This window comes from Colletes gigas, unplaced genomic scaffold, assembly GCF_013123115.1.
Source record: "Colletes gigas isolate AHSC1104 unplaced genomic scaffold, ASM1312311v1 Colletes_gigas_Sc00030, whole genome shotgun sequence".
NCBI lineage: Eukaryota > Metazoa > Arthropoda > Insecta > Hymenoptera > Colletidae > Colletes > Colletes gigas.
The window spans coordinates 32,685-49,046 of NW_025106659.1; the positions used below are offsets into that span (position 1 = coordinate 32,685).

At 40.6% G+C, this 16,362-nt stretch overlaps 1 protein-coding gene across 2 annotated transcripts in view; it reads right to left on the minus strand.

Annotated features, from left to right (window-relative positions):
• LOC122401966 overlaps positions 1 to 16,362 on the minus strand; it is a 114,990-nt gene that overhangs the window by 9,373 nt on the left and 89,255 nt on the right. The window contains exon 13 of one of the 2 annotated variants that reach the window (XR_006259485.1): positions 8,641 to 9,049. Coding sequence is in view for 1 of the 2 variants with exons in the window: in XM_043404433.1 (XP_043260368.1) it covers positions 8,961 to 9,049 (89 nt within the window). In the remaining variant the exon portion in view is untranslated. Of the gene's footprint in view, positions 1 to 1,743; positions 9,050 to 16,362 lie in introns of those variants that run through there. The other variant, XM_043404433.1, reaches the window with a different exon arrangement.

Consider the following 16,362-nt stretch of genomic DNA (forward strand, 5'->3'; position numbering starts at 1 on the left):
ATAACAAAGAAAGGAATAAACATTGAAATAATAATTATAATCAAAGGTAACCCCCCAGGCGTCGTCCAAACTATTCGCATCGGTCTCGCTTTTTTAGGTTTTTCTTGGATTCCTTTCGGTGAACGTATTCGTATATATATATATACATATATATATTAATCCACCCATCGTGTTCCGTTCGACGGATTGCAGTTTTCTCGCGGAATCGACCGCGTAAACCAGACGGCGAAACACGGGAATAAACGAGAGTTGGACGCGAACGGGAAACGAAAACGAAAAGTGGAAGCAAGCAATAGAACGGATACGAGACACGACACAGTTCATATAACGCGCGAGAACTACTGCCTCTGAGACGCGAAGAAGGGGGTCAACGGGGATGCTCCCGGGAAGATGGAAGGCGAAAGGGGGAAAATTGAAGGCGCAAGAGAGAACGAGAGAGTGCGAGAGAATGAGGAGAGTACACTTGTGTCGGTTGAAATATTAGATATAACATTGTAAAACCGATATAAAACACCTTCTTCTCGAGGTTTCTTTTGCATACGTCGACAACAAGTTTCGTAACCGTAACAACAATTAATGTTTAAGAGAATAATAAATTTGTATAAAGCGGTGCAAATAAGTCGTTTTTTTGTTTTCATTCGAATTGGCGCGCTCTAGAGCCGCGCGCGTAGATAGAGATTGTAGCGAAATTCCTTGCTTTACCACCGGATGTCGCGGTCGTGCCGAGCTTTCGATAAACGCAACGCTTCTTCCGTTCGCAGGCGCGATTAAACGCGCGGTACTCGTTCAACTTTTGCGATCATACAAGTGCAACGTGGGGGATGTTCGAAATGTCGCATTAACGAGCGTACTTCAGGTAAGGAGGCCAATTTTCTGTGACTTTTTTTAATTTCCGGAAAAATGGCTAATAAAAAAAAAAGATAGTTTTTAACGCTAGAACCATTAAAAAATTACGCTGAAGATTACATACGACACTTTCCAAGTATAATTTTATTAAATTACTCGAAATATTGTCACGTTCCAACGTACAGAGCCGTGGCTGTGAAACACAATTAGTCACGCGCGCCACATCCTGCAGATTTTCAAAGTTATTTCCCTCGATAATGGAAGGAATTACAAAAAAGTTTTTCTACACATATTCGATTTGTTTTTGCATGAAAATTCACTTGCTTTACAGTTGTACAACGATTACTGGGATACTCTGTATAAAGAGTCCTGCGGAACGAAACATCGAGGGATCGCCGCCATCTTGAAAACTAGGTAAAGTTTTACGAGTTTGTTTCCAAGTATCTTGTAAACTATTGATTTTACTATTCAAACATCACGAAAATTGTTAAATATCCATTTATTTAGGTCGATCGAATAATCGTAAAAGGTGAGAAATTTGAAAACGATACGAAAATGTTACTGCAGTAGTTAAGTTTTACATACAATATCTGTAAGTATAATAAAATTCTTAAAAAATGTAAAACAAATTTGGAAGACAAAACTTAATACCTGCCCTACGAGTTTTTATCAAAAATAATCCTCTAAGATTTCTAATAAATTTATTATAATTTTGCACTTACCTGATATACACGTTGTATGTTCCTTCCTACGCGCGAGAAAACATGGACAAGTATTACAGTTGTCCAACACACATACAAATATATTAGTGCCGTCTACTTTATTTTATAAACTTTTATTTAATTTATTGGTAGATTAAAACGTCAAATAAAACTTTTTACAAAATTACGGAGAAGATTTACATAAAAATCGCTCTCGCTTACTCGCAGATCGATTCCATTCTAAAAAGTGTTATCTCAAAAGGTCGCGAACGAAACGTTCATTTCTGGTATTTTCTATCGATCAACGTATCTTACGTCCGCCATTCTAATCGTTCTCGGTTCGCACGAAACAAATTCACCGATTCTTGAGACCATCCCGCGTTCGACCAGAACCAGAATCGAGCAAATTTTATTCGCGAATAACGAATACAAACGTTTTATTCGTTCTATTTATGGTGGTCAGTGGCGGAGTTTAGATTACAAAGATCTAACAAAAAATCGCGAAGAAAATTCGAGGATCGGAGAATCTCGCCCCTAAAAAATAGAAATAAAAATATTAAAGTCTCGATGGTTGAGTTTGGAACTCTATCGTCCCACTTGTATCGAACTACAACGAGTCAAACTATATTTAAAATATATCGATCGAATAATTTGCCAGAATATTTTTAACGATTCGAAAATTTTTATTCGTCGTTCGGGAATGAAATCTGCCCGACGCCGGACCGGAAGTCGCGAATCGCGCGAGAAACGAAACACCAAAAAGAGGGTTCCAACGAACGAAATGGCACATATCCAAACGTTTAACTCTATCGACAGAATTTCGATGTAGTTTCGGATTACGAATCGATCGGTGTAATGTCGATTTTATTCGTCTGACTCTTTTGGCCGCTCTCATCGATCGAAACGCGATACAGTCTTACAAAAGTTGATCGTTTTCTCCCGTTCCTTCTTCTTTCAAGCGGTAAAGCTATCAATTTTGTACTAAACCTTTCCCGTTGCTCGAATCGACTCGTCGATCGCCATCCGCCCCCTTCAGGGACGAATCGTGTTACGCCCGGAAGTGAGAGAAAAAGAAACCGAAACCAATATCGCACCCGTAACGAACCGTATAAATATTGCAACGACGTGTCCGTGTTATATCATTGGGGGAAATTTAATTACGAATATTTATTCACAATACTAGATGGTTATTTCCATGTTACAATATTTAAAATAACTTACGAACTAAATGTACACATGTGTGCCGGTATCCCTGAAGAGGTAAGCTTTACCCTCACGCTCTCGATTCTACCCGTAAAATCGTTAAACTATGCGAAGTTTCGATCGAATCTCCCGTCTATGACTCCTCTTCTCCGGTTCACTTTCGTCCACGCGTCGTTCATCTTCTTGCGATCGGTTCTAGGCTCAAGGCGTCGCGTGCAAACTAGCCCTAAGCGAGCAGCAAATCGGTTAAGAGCACGTGCAATAAAAGCTATCGTCTCGATTCTTCCGCTCTTAACATAACGCGGTGTTAAAAGTCAACTGAAACGTAGAGTCTAAAATAAGAAAATCACGATCGTCAAAGTGTCCGAGGAACAAGAAGAGAAAATGGTGTGGACGTTCGAGTCTTGCATTTTAGCTGATATCCTAGCATTCACCGGGACGAAGTCTACGAAAACCACTCCCAAAACACAATTGAAGGAGCTCCGTTGGAGGAAAACCTTCGACAGGATGTGCAAAAGGTGGATCGGGGAACAACTTCGAGGCCTGAGTCAGAAACTTGCCCGAGTTTGGATCTCGACAATTTATGGACTGATGATCCTTGGTGTGATCCAAGGCATAGGCGATAAAATAACATCTAGCTAGCTTCGAACAAGCCCCAATAGGCGATACATCACGGTCGATGTCCATAAAATGAAAAGAGGGGGGATTTAACATCCTGTTGTAGATGAAACAGTCCCTGCAAAGGATTCCAGGAGTGCTCTATACTGGCCTAATTTTGACATTAACCCGTTGACTGCCAGTCTAAAATCCTAAAATTGTTTGCGAGACCAAAACTCTGATTTTACTTTTCTAACCTCATTAAAATTTACGAAGCCTACTAAAATTGATTTTTTTTAACATTTCAACTTGAGAATTCATTGTTTTAGTTCCACTGTTAAAAGTTCTCTGTCACCCATATATGACGTGGCAGTCAAAGTGTTAAAAATAAAATAGAACAATGTGAAACTTGCACAAATACCCTAATATGAATCGAAAACAGCCTTTGTTGTTGCATGATATACCGTGGTTACAAACACTGCAAACGAGAGTAGACTACTGTTTAGGGTTCATTGAAATAGCATTAGTAAATAATAAATTCCCTTGGAGCTAATCTTAGTGGAGGGTCCACTAAAGGGTTGGGTCATCGATCATACTAGTTTGTATAATCTGAGAAGCAATTACTCGATGGAAAGAATGGTACAAACTGTAAAAAATAAATTGCCTTGCTGGAATATAGAACAACTCCTGAAGAAAATTTAAATTCACCTAGTGCGTGGAAATTATTAGTTTAAATCAACAACATAATTAGAGGGGTAAGCAAAGCTAAACTAGAAACAGGAGATGGAAAAGCAACCTTCAGGTGTCTATACAAAGGTGTTATTGAGAAGAAAAATCAAGAACCTTGCTCATATATAGTTCATATAGTGATGACCATAATAATAACAATAATTCTAACAGCATGGCTGAAGTACCGTATTCCCAACAGTCAGACTTAAATGAAAGGTAACAAAGAGCTTAAACTGAAATAACAATAGTCAGTCTCCTAACATTAGAAAATCTAATCTAACGAGAGCAGTTAGAGAAGCTGAAGCTCCAAATAGGTTGGAGCATCGAAAGAAAGAAGGTTGATAATATTAGTTATTGTCAATGTAACCCTTGCAGGTAAATATTGTAAATGATAACTAGATTTATAGAACGAGTAAGTCGTACGTAAAATATTTTTGTAACAAGTTATTCGAAAAAAAAAGAAGAGGAAATGTGTCGTAATGGCGCCAGATATTGTAAACTAGCCCTAAGTGAGGTTTTGAGAACACGTGCAATAAAATCGTCTCGATCCTTCCGCTTCTTTTCTCTCTTTTTTGTAATTTTTTTTTTTTTGTTTAAAAAGAAAAAAGATAAAAATAAAAACGTTACATCGTACTCTTTTAAGCAGACTGCTGGTGGATAATTGAAGCGCGTCGCGTGAAAATGCCTCCAAACCGTTTTGTGCCACGAGCCTGTAACGCGCAGGGAACGACTAGGATTAAAAAAATAAATTACATGGCGACAAATCTGAAACAACAATCTGTGCGTTTCGTTTCGACTATCTCGATCGACGTCGAGACGTTGACGAATCGAGCGTAACTTCATCCGTTGATTGTCGACATTCTTTCCCCGACGGTTGAAACGTTCTCTTCTCTGAAAAGGCATATCTCTCTCTCTCTCTTTCTCTCTCTCTTTCTCTCTTTCACTCGATCATTCACTTCATCCCGCTCCGTTGTCGCACTCTCGATCGTGCACTCGTCATTTGGAGTCACCTTCACCGTATTACTTTTTAGAAGACACGTGTTTATACGTATATGAATCCCCGTTCCGTTTCAATCTTCTCGAAGAAAAGCTCCTCTTCGGCCATCCTCAAACCGTGAATTCTTCTGTGTAAGGCGTACGGTTTGGTGCTTAGCTTCTACTTATCTACGATCTCCGAACTCGTTACGTATTAATCGCATCGTTAATGTCCTGCTTGCGTCGTCGTCCTTTCGAAACGTTCCGACCAACTTCCCCATTCCCCTGTCCGTTCCTCGAGCGCCACCTGTCGGGCGACGGATCGCACTATCCGACGTCGAACGAAACCCACGGCTCGTCGTTTCGCTTCCCCAAAAAAAACGAGAGACGCCGGGAAGAAGCACAGTAATGATTCTCGAGACGAGGCATCGTCTTTCGTACAGCTGTAGGTGAAATTCGACACCGACGGACATTTGCACGCAGCGGTGTATCGTCGACGCTCCTGGCCGACAACCGAAGAAAAGGACCAGCGAGGAACGAACGAGAGAAAAAAAAAAGAAGTCATTGTCTTTCCGTACGAATCGTCACCGGCACTCCACAGCTCGTATCGTTTTTTAAATGTCGTCTTTCACGCTTCGTTGGGCTACAAGGGGGGGGTTATATCCCCCCCGGAATCATTACTGCACGACGATCCGCGGTGTCTGTTTCCCGACGAACTCGACCACGAGAAAGAAAGAAATTCGGGAAGACTGTTCGCGATTGGGTGCGTGTTTAGGTGTTGCGCGTAAAAATGAGATACCACCTTCGGCGAATGTTGCTTTACGAACGTTCGTTTAATTGGCATTAAATTTTAGTAGCATTAATGTTTATTAAACTACCTTTAACTAAGAGTCTTATCAGGTAGGTGTCGCGTACCAACGGATGTACGACAAAGCGGACCAAATTCTCGTGGCTCCGTAGCTCTCGTTGCGCGGCGCGTTGGCCGCCATTACTCTCTCTCGAATGCCCATTCTCGCCGTCCCGATGCCATCTTCGAAACGAACGATGATCGCGGAACAACTCGTCTATCCTTTTCGCGTTTCTTTTACGTATCACCACGCAATCGTTATTTACAGGACTCACTGTACACACGCTGTAGCAAGACCATAACGCGCGCTACACCATAAGAAAATCGCAATGGAATAAAGCAACGATCGCGTTTACACGAAACTGTCTTCGCGATCGACCGACGTTCCTCGTTCTTATTTTCATCCGTCTACCGTCGAGAGTTTCCCGTCGACTTCTAAACGCGTAAACTACACCTGTATTCCCAGCTTCTATGCAACAAATTCTCCCCTCGTTTGTGTATCAGGTTGGTCCATACGTTCCGTGCGGTTTTCATTTTATATTTAACGCAACTCATTTATTTTTGTATCTATCGACTATATATTATACGTAGTAGTCGCTTTTAGACACAGTTTAGCCCGGAAGATATCAAGAGGTAGTAAAAAAATATGTAAATTTTAATTTTCATCGATGACTGATTTATTTTGTTATCTCGTATTCTCTGTTATTTATTCTTGGTCCAAAACACAAAAGATCCTCCTACTTCGTGCGTGTGACCGGGACCAATATCGTTGCACTTAAGCGGGGAATACTGTTCCCCGTCGGACGCGAACGGAGAAAGTGAATGGAAAGAATCGAACGAACGGGACCGAAGTCGCTCGTGCGCGTTGTCGATCGATTCGCGGTAGAAAAATTGTGAAAAAGGGGGGGAGGGGGGAAACGAGAAACGTTTGTCCGACTCGTCGCTAAACGTGCACGAGTACGTGCTGGTCCGATGGACCGTAGAATATCGCAATTATAGATCGGTCGATCTATCTAACGAACAGCAAGAAACGATAAATATATTTCTGTACAGGTCGAGCTCGACACGCCGCGAGACAGTCTTTGGCATTCAAGCGACTCTCCGTACGATCGACTTTGTCAAAAATCCGAGGAGAACGTGCTACGTCGAATCCAAAAATTATTCTAAATATAACTTTGTAGTTTACCGTTATTATCGCCACCATTCGTTATATTATTAGCTATATGATCTCAGTTGTCTATATATATTATTAATAATAATACCGATTACCAATAATAGTAATTAATTCATTCGTTAATTCGTAATAATAGTTGTTATCGTTTCGTAATGATAATTCGTTATTCGTGCGCACGTATTGGCGTGTAACTGCGTCTCTGCGTACGTATATAATGCTTCTGGTAGTAGTACCACGGTATCGATAATGATGATAATAATGATCGTAATAACAACAACAACGGTACTGATGATGATGATAATAAATAATAATAAATAATAATAATGATGATGACGACAGTAGAGATAGTGATAATAGCGATAGAGGTTGTAAGAAAAATAATATTCTCCGTAATAGCGGCACTGGTGCTAGTAACATGCATTAGGTTGTGCAATAAGTCCGTTCATAATCGGCCATACCGAAGAAACGTGTTCCCAAAAAATGTTCTTTTCCACCACGATCGTGTCTCGAACGGTGCGACAAAAATTATTGCAATTTGGTCGGGACGTTTCACTACCTGATCTTCGACTATCCGATTTTTTATTTACTTCGTTCGTTGTAAAATTTTAAAAGAAATAATTACATAAAACATCACCAGTAACGAGACTCATTGCACAACCTAATAGTCGCGATGATGATAATAATAGTAATAATAATACGAAGAATAATATTACTATCGGTAATAATAATAGCAATAATAATAATTATAATAGTAACAACAACAATAACAGCGCTGGCGTAATGAAAATAATATGAATACAGTAACGCGTTAACGTATCCGGGAAATTACAATTCTATCGATAATAATGCGTCGTGCGGTATCACTGTAATTTTTTTTTTTTTTTTTTTTGTTTTTGTTCGTCGCGATTGCACTCGCGCGCGCATTTTCTACGTGTTTCCTACGCCCTTTCACCCCCGTTGCTGGTGTCGTCACACGCCGCCTAACGCAAGTGTATATGAAATATTCCAATACTTTGAATACAGGATATTTTATATTTTATTACTCACTCTCTAGAACGTATTTCGTCGACGCGTTAAATACAAAAATTAATACGAAAGGAAACACTTAGAGCTCGGTGCTCGCGATCGCGCCGGTCGGTCGGGAATCGATCGATCGATCGACCCGGCCGCGACCGCCGTCAAGAAAGCCGATTATTGCATTTTCTATTCATTTTTTTTTTCTCTTTTCTTTCTTCCTTGTTTCGGGCGTTTGCTAAATCGAGTAGCCGCCCGTTCCAATCGACTGATCGAACCTTCCACGTTCCGATGAGATTAGTTACGAACCTGACCGGTGACTCTCGGGAATGCAAAAGCTCCGTTGTAATCGAGACCCGATCGAGCCTCGAGCCGAGGGAAAAGAAAAACGTACCGAAAGTCTCGACGCGTGCTCACCGAGCATTCGCCGAGCAGTGAACACGGCTCGCCGCGAAATCAAGCGAAAACCAGGAGGAGGGGGGTGATCAAAGAAACGTGAACGAAGAAAAAGGAGAAACGAAGTGAAACGTAAAATAGGCAAAAATATGATTTACCCCACGGGCTCTGTCGTACTTGTTGCTTGGACTCGGGGGTCGTCGTCGTCGTCGTTGTCCCCGTCGTGGTCGCCGATCTGGCGGACTAAAAAGGTCGACGAGATTGGACGAAGGAACGCGAGCGAACGTTGTTTGCCCTGCCGTCTGCTGGTTGTTCCCGGTTCCGTCACGAACCTGACACACCTGGGGCTTTACTGGACGATGCAGCAGAAAGTGCTGTCCGCCAGAGCGCTCGTAGCGATGCGTTGCTGCCGACAAGGGTGCTGTTGCCTCGGCGCGTGTCTCTGTCGTTGGTGGCGCATCACCCTGCCACACCTGGGCTATTGGTTTTCCAGCGAGTAATGGCGCGACCTCTTCCAGAAACCCTTGAAGAATCCTTTCTTCTTCGGCGCGTCCCCGCATTCGGCCGCTGAAACCGATAAAAGTCACCAAATTCTTTTTAACGGGGGCAGACCACTTTGACGGATTGAAAAATTGAAATTTGTATCTATTTTCAATGCTTGAGGGTTTTCAGAATGGCCCCTTAACCCCTTCACGTGACATTTACCTCGACGAAATCCGGGCCCAAACTATAGGCGTCAACGCGCGGTAAACAGACCAAATTGATGTGGAGTTATTTTTATTGAGTGGTATGCCTGGTGAGTGAGTGTGGTATGAAGGAGAATGGGTGTTGGCAGCGCTGGTGCGCGAGAGGGACGACGGGTGAAGTCCCTTGTATGGAAGAGAGCGTGATGCGCACGTGGTGAGAATTGTATTAAAATATATACGTTATATTGTTAAATAAGAAAGGGGCTCATTCATTAGTCAACCTAATTCCTCCCACAATTGATACTAAACTGCTTTGCAACAGAGATTATAAGAATCGTGACCGACTCTTGTGGCGTACTGATAGGAACTAAAACTCAATCACGATCGTGATTTGCTGTCCGCGAGCCTGGCTCCTGATGTTTACATTTGGGCCGACTTTCTGTTCGCAAGTCTAATTCGTGATATTCATGGTTGGGCCAAAATCTTCATCACGAGTCAGACTCGTTAAAGCACAGGAAGGGGTGAAAATATTCAAGTGAAATTTGCGAAAATTACAAAGTTACGGAAGATTTGGTAGATGTCAAACCATAGAGAAGTTTGCATTTTTATGGCTTTTGGGGGCCCAAGCAAGTAGAGGTCTGGGTTAGGTAAAATTTAGGTTAAAGTAAAATTTGCAAAAATTACAAAGTTACGGAAGATTTGGTAGATGGCAAACCATAGAGAAGTTTGCATTTTTATGGCTTTTGGGGGCCCAAGCAAGTACGGGTAAGGCCCATATGAAAGCCATCAATTTCGAGTCTTCGATTTCGATTGAACTTTCAGGACACATAGCAGGGCTTCCTCCTCTTTATAAATCACACACTGGGGGTAGATATTCAAAATTTTTCGTGTTATTTGCATTTGAAAACTTTTATTACCGTAACTCTGTGACGAGGCTGTTGTTACTTTAATGTTACTACTTTGCACTTCTTTTTTCTTTGTTTGAGGAATGTAAATACTTAAGAAGTTAAATCTGTGGACTAAAATAATAAAAAAGTGTCGTATACGCCTTACTTTTCGAGTTATGGATGACTAAAGAAAATTTTCAAAATGTTCATTGCGTGCCTCAACATCAGGGGTTGAAAATAGCTATAATATCAGTTTCAGTTCTTGAAACTGTTTTTCACTTTGTTGATTAATAATTTTGTCTGTGACAAGGAGTAAACTAATTAATCAACGAGTCTAGTTAATATAAACGTAAAACTTATTTATTTAATTTACAACAGTTTCAGTTCTAGATGTATAATTCATTCATATCCATTTTGCTGATGTATAATTTTATCTGTGACAAAGAATAAAGTAATTAAATTCTACGCCACGTTAAATCAACGAGTCTGGTTAATATGAACGTAAAGCTTATTTGCTCAATTTGCAATGTTTCCCGTAAAATAAATCTCAAACGACGCGACGTCTAATTTTGTCATTGCTTTAATATTCGGCCACTTGGATGCACGGCACTTTGCCGGGCTTCTAATATCAATTAATATGAACGTCACGTATGTTTGGAAACACAGAACTCGACGTATGCCCCGCGACAATAGCTTTGTTTCGATACATAGTAGCAATACTTCACAAATTGCAAAGATGGTAATACCAAAAATACTTGGATATAAAATATTACAAATTTGGTAACGAATTAGTCAATGATATAAAGAAAAAAAGAATTAACCCTAGATTCTCGACCGTGTTTCCAATTGTGTCTGAGGAACGTATTCTCGATGTACCAAGATTTAAGGAAACGCGAGAAAAAAGAAATAAAATATAACAAATTTGGTAACGAATTAGTCAATGATATAAAGAAAAAAAGAATTAACCCTAGATTCTCGACCATGTTTCTGACGATGTCTGAGGAACGTATTCTCGATGTACTAAGATTTAAGGAAACGCGAGAAAAAAGATGAATCGATCTTCTCGACTGTCCGAATGCGAATACCCGTTTAAACTACAGTCATCTCAGTCATTAAACCATCGGAGCTACGCCAAGGGCTGTCACGTATTTCAGCCACGTTTTTACTCTCGCTATATGTTAATAGGGGAAGCGTTGGCAATTGTCTGCTGCCTGCATAATAATCGACGGTCTTTCCGGCCACTTCGAATCGACGGACGTCGGTGCCACGATCGACGGCGTCGCGATCCATGCCCGATTCGATGAAATTACCTTCCGCCCGGTTCGGGATCGTTCGATGGACTCTTTTACACGTCGAAGACGACCAGCGTAACCCTTCGAGTGCTCCTAGGCGCCGTGCATGCGATCAGCGAAAAAAACGACCAATCGAGCGATCGAGGCTCGCGTTACAGGAGGTCTATCCGCACGTTTCATCTGCTGTCTTTCACGCGAACGTTTTTCTAAAGAAGGGAGGTCCGTACAGGGATCCACGAACGCAACAGCAAAGATTTGCATCGTCAGCGTCGATCAAAATACATACAAAACCTTTTGATTTTTTTGATCGATTTCAAACAGTATTATCATATTACGCGAAAGGTCCCAAAGTCTCCTGGCTTTAAGAACTGTTGACTCAAAGTATCTTAGGGTACTCGAGACTCTGTATGCGCTAGGTTTAACCCATTCTGGAGATTTGAGATGTATGATAAGAAAGCCTTACTGATGAGTCCACTAGCAGGCCCTTTCCTTTTCTACCCTCCTACCATAGACGAGGTGTACGAGTAAACCTTACATCCAATGTATTTTTTAGAGTCCCAATATCATTTTCGTGTCACTCGCGATATTACTAACAGGTTACAGAAATGAACACAAGAGGAAGTGAGACAGAAAATGAAATTACACAAATTCTATTCTTTTTTTAATAGAATGAAAGCTGTACATACGTGATGCTTCCATTTTGAAACATTAAAATCCTCCAATCCGTTCAGGAGATACGATTCTTTCCATTTACGCATGAAATTTTCAGTAAGGAATTTTTTTCTCGAAAGTGCGTAGAATTTCGAAGGTATGTCTATTCACCAAAAATGATTATAATTGACCCTCGAAACCGAAAATAATTTTTCCAGAACGATTTGAAATTTTTTTTTTTCGCTGAAAAATTTAGGCACTTACCATCTGTCGATTTTTCTTAGAAAGTCGTTTTTGATTTTTAGTAATTTTGTTTGACGCTCTACGGAAAAGTTGTATAATACTTTTATATAGGTACCCATGAGCTCTACATCAGAAATAAGTTTCATTGAAATACATTCACTATTGTAGGAGTTATGGCTGTTAGAAAATTGGGCCATTTTTATGGGATTTTTCTCACTTTACGGGGTCAAGGAACAATTTTTTCAATATTGTTAGATTTTCTACATATTCTCCACTAAAATACGCGTTGTTTGTCGTTTGAAAAATGAAAATCCTTCAATCCGTTCAGAAGTTATGATGTTTTAAAGAACATTTCTGGCCTCACATTATACTTTCAGTAAGGACTTTTTTTTCTCGAAAATGTGTAGGATTTCGGGGATGTGTCTATTGACCAAAAATGATTGAAATTGGCCCCCGCGACTGAAAATAATTTTTCCAGAACGATTTGAAATCTTTTTTTTTCGCCGAAAAATTTCAGCATTAAAGATTTGATTTTTAATCAATTTGTTTGACGCTGTATGGAAATGTTGTCTAATACTTTTTTGAAGGTATCCATGAACTCTACTTCACAACTGAATTTCAATGGAATACATTGATTATTGCAGAAGACTATTAGAATCGACTACTTCTTCCTCGAATCCCCGAATTTATACGAAGCGCCAGAACTCATGTGCAAGAACGCCAAAATCACCTACGAATTTTCAGGTTGGTATTGCAGTCAAATTGGGTCTCGAAAGTCCATTGTATGGTCTACTCGTATTCTTCGTTTGTGTTCCTACTATCTTTCTCGTTTTCCTACAACCAGCAAAGAAACGCCACTTGATCAACCGACCTGAGCTGTCTTAGAGTTGCCTAATGAAAGAGAACCAAAAAAAAAGGAAAATCAAAGAGAAAACGTCCTTGCAATTGTATATACTTCAAGTAAAGATGCTCGACACTTAAGTAGCTTTCTTAAGTAATGACTCTTAAAATGCACCTCAGACGTGATTCGTAAGTTGAACATTTTTTTCCTTTCCTTCTATTTAATGAAGCTTGATACTAGCTGCTTATTTCGAGGAACATTGTGGCTCATGGAAGAAATAGGTTAACCCTTTGCACTCCGAATTATATTTCAATTTTGTTACCAGCAGCTCCCAACGCCTTTAAGCGTTTTATTTGAAATTTACCTGTTAAAATACCTGTTTTATTTACACTGTTGTCGTATTTTGTAATTTTCAAGTGTACGATATCTCTTTGGTTTGGGCTTGAAAAAATGTCGAGTGTGACTTGACGAAGGTGCTCCCGAGATCAAAATTGATGTCGAATCACACTCGACATAGGAGTGTAAAGGGTTAAGATCCAGTCCTTTAACTGCGCTACTGCCTCGATCATGCACGATTTGAGATCTTTTTCGCGAGGAAAACAGTCAGCTTCCAGCAGAGCTCCATCGTGCATGGGCTGTACGATCGAAACACGGTCAAGGGATTCTTTCGGAGAACGGTCCACGTTGCTCGACTATTCACGCTAGACGCCGCTTGGCCGTGACTCGGCCCTGACATGGCGACAGTATGCCAAGGCGATCGTGACGATCGTGCATCGCTTCTAACTGTTGCTGAACACGCACATCGTTCACCGGCACCTACACTCGCGCCAATCCAAGACACCAAGGGTACAGTATTCCACGGAGAAATTGTCGCGAGCTTTCCCCCCGCGAAGTTGTCACGTAATTTTTTTTTCCACCCTCCCGCGTTAACTGTACCTCGCTGGCCTCGCACTGTCCATCGTTATTGACCCCGAGTCTTACGCAAGACGATGTCGCCTGACTCCCACACCTCGACACATTGCCAATCAATCGGGAAAATATCCCCCTTTGTACCATGTCGTATTGTATTTTATCGAGTACGAAAATAAATGGACAGGTATTGGAAAAAATGGCGATTAATCGGAATAATACTATCGTTGCGTAGATACATTTTGTTTGTTAGGTATCTGTATGACATATAGATCATTTGATAAAGAATCGAATATGTTTTGATCTTTTGTATCCCGATAAAAATGCAAGATAGCAAAAAACTGATTGTTACGCTGGCTTCCGCAAGATTTTTTGTTGGCGTAAACAGTTGTCGAGTAATTTTAGGGTGTCGGGATAGGTGACTCACCCTGCACACAAAGGTGGACGGCTGGAAAGATAACTGCGATGAAATTTGACTACCTTCTCTGAAAAAGCGACGAGCCGTGACAGCTTTTCACGGAACGCTGCGCAGGGTGTTCGGCTACTAATTGCAATTCTTTTAGGGGCGTTTCTATCAGTAAAAAGTAAGGCGAGAAAGAAGAATAACGTAACTAAAACTAAGTATATTACGATCGAAACAAAAAGAAAAAGATTTTTGTTATTAATATATAGAGATATTTGTTCAATGTTTAATCGATGTTGCAATATTCTCGTTATTTTACTAAAATGATAAGCGTCCGCTCTCGTACCGACGCTATGTGTCTACCGTTCGTACACACAGCCAACTTTCTTTCTCCAACGCCGTCTCTCCAGACGCCATTTTTCCCTAACCTTCCTTACGCGTCTTAAGCCTCATTCTCAACAACTATTGCATCTAAATTCATTCTATATTTAAGAATTAAGAGTCTTAACTCTTCACTCAACGTGTATCTGAAAATTACTTTAACTAATTCTATTTTAGTTTAACGAATTGTCACGTAGACTCTAGACTCGTCTGCCCACGTATGGGTGACAGGATTTACCATTATGATACTAGAAAAATAAAGAAATAAGTTTGAATAGAATTTGTGAATGTCAACAATGTTACGAAAATAACTACTGAAACAAAGTTTAGGTTAGCTTGCACTAGTCTAAAATCAAAGTTTTACTTTTACAGAATATTATACGGTTTGGATTTGGCAGTGAACTTGTTAAAGAGCAATATGGCGGTCCCGATTGTTGGTCTTGAAACGAGGAATTACAGTATGTAGATCGGAAAAGATCCCAGTCCTATTGTCTATCGTTCGCAGGATCGATTTTGTCTGTTCCCCGTGGAATGCAGGAACGTTCGAACCTTGTAGTAACAGAGTTCGTATCGGGGTATTCGCCAAGACTAACGAACGGATGCGGAAACGACAGATGGACGGACGGACGGAAGGAAGGAAGGAGGGAAGACAGACCCGCGGAGAGATGTAAAGCGAGTGAGAACGAGAGAACGATGCGTACGGATCAATACCAATAGCGTGCGGCTATACAATGTTTAGTAGACGCAGATACTTGGGTGTGTCTGATCTCTGCCGCGCAGCTTCCTATTGGCTATCCCGGAACTTGAACTTTCGATGCTTCCGGTACCGTCGAAATTCTACCTTCGAATCGACTGCTAGTTTTCGAGCGCCCGTTTTCAAGTGAATATTTTTGCACAGGATCCGAGCGACGGGGAATCATCCCCACCACTATTTACATTTATTGGACGTGAACGACCCCGTGGTCTCGAGCGGTCGATGGACCCAGGCGAGAGTGATAAGATACGTACGATCGAATTTGATAATAACAGAAACAACAGACGTATTTATTTTATCGAATTTGTATCCATCACGTGCGACTTTTAATCTTTAATAATAGGGTGCAACTTTCTACTTAATTTCTAGTTACTTTCAGAGGAGTTATGTTGAAATTAAACGTTGAATATGGGTAAAGAAATAAAAACCAGATACCATTGTATATAATTAGTCTAATCTAATGGAAATTAAAATTTGTATATTTTCCACTGCATCTTCGTAACAATGCTACCAATAAATTGGGCGAGGTTTTTCCCAAAAAAATGAGTCCAAACACGACCTTGTTCGGAACATTTTTAATTATACGTGAAACTACCGGGGGTCGCAAAAGCACGGCTCGAGCGTCAAATATGGCTCGTCGGCTATTACCGTTCGCGAGTTAAAAATGATTTGTAAACGAATCTTATGGCAAAATCACGAAATTACCGTTTCGGTATTCATGGACTATTATTATTAACGTGACGCAGCCATGCGTATTCGTTAATGTATATTACTTTTAATATATGACACTATCTACCTGGATTAAAAGCAAAACTTATCAAGAATGATTTTTA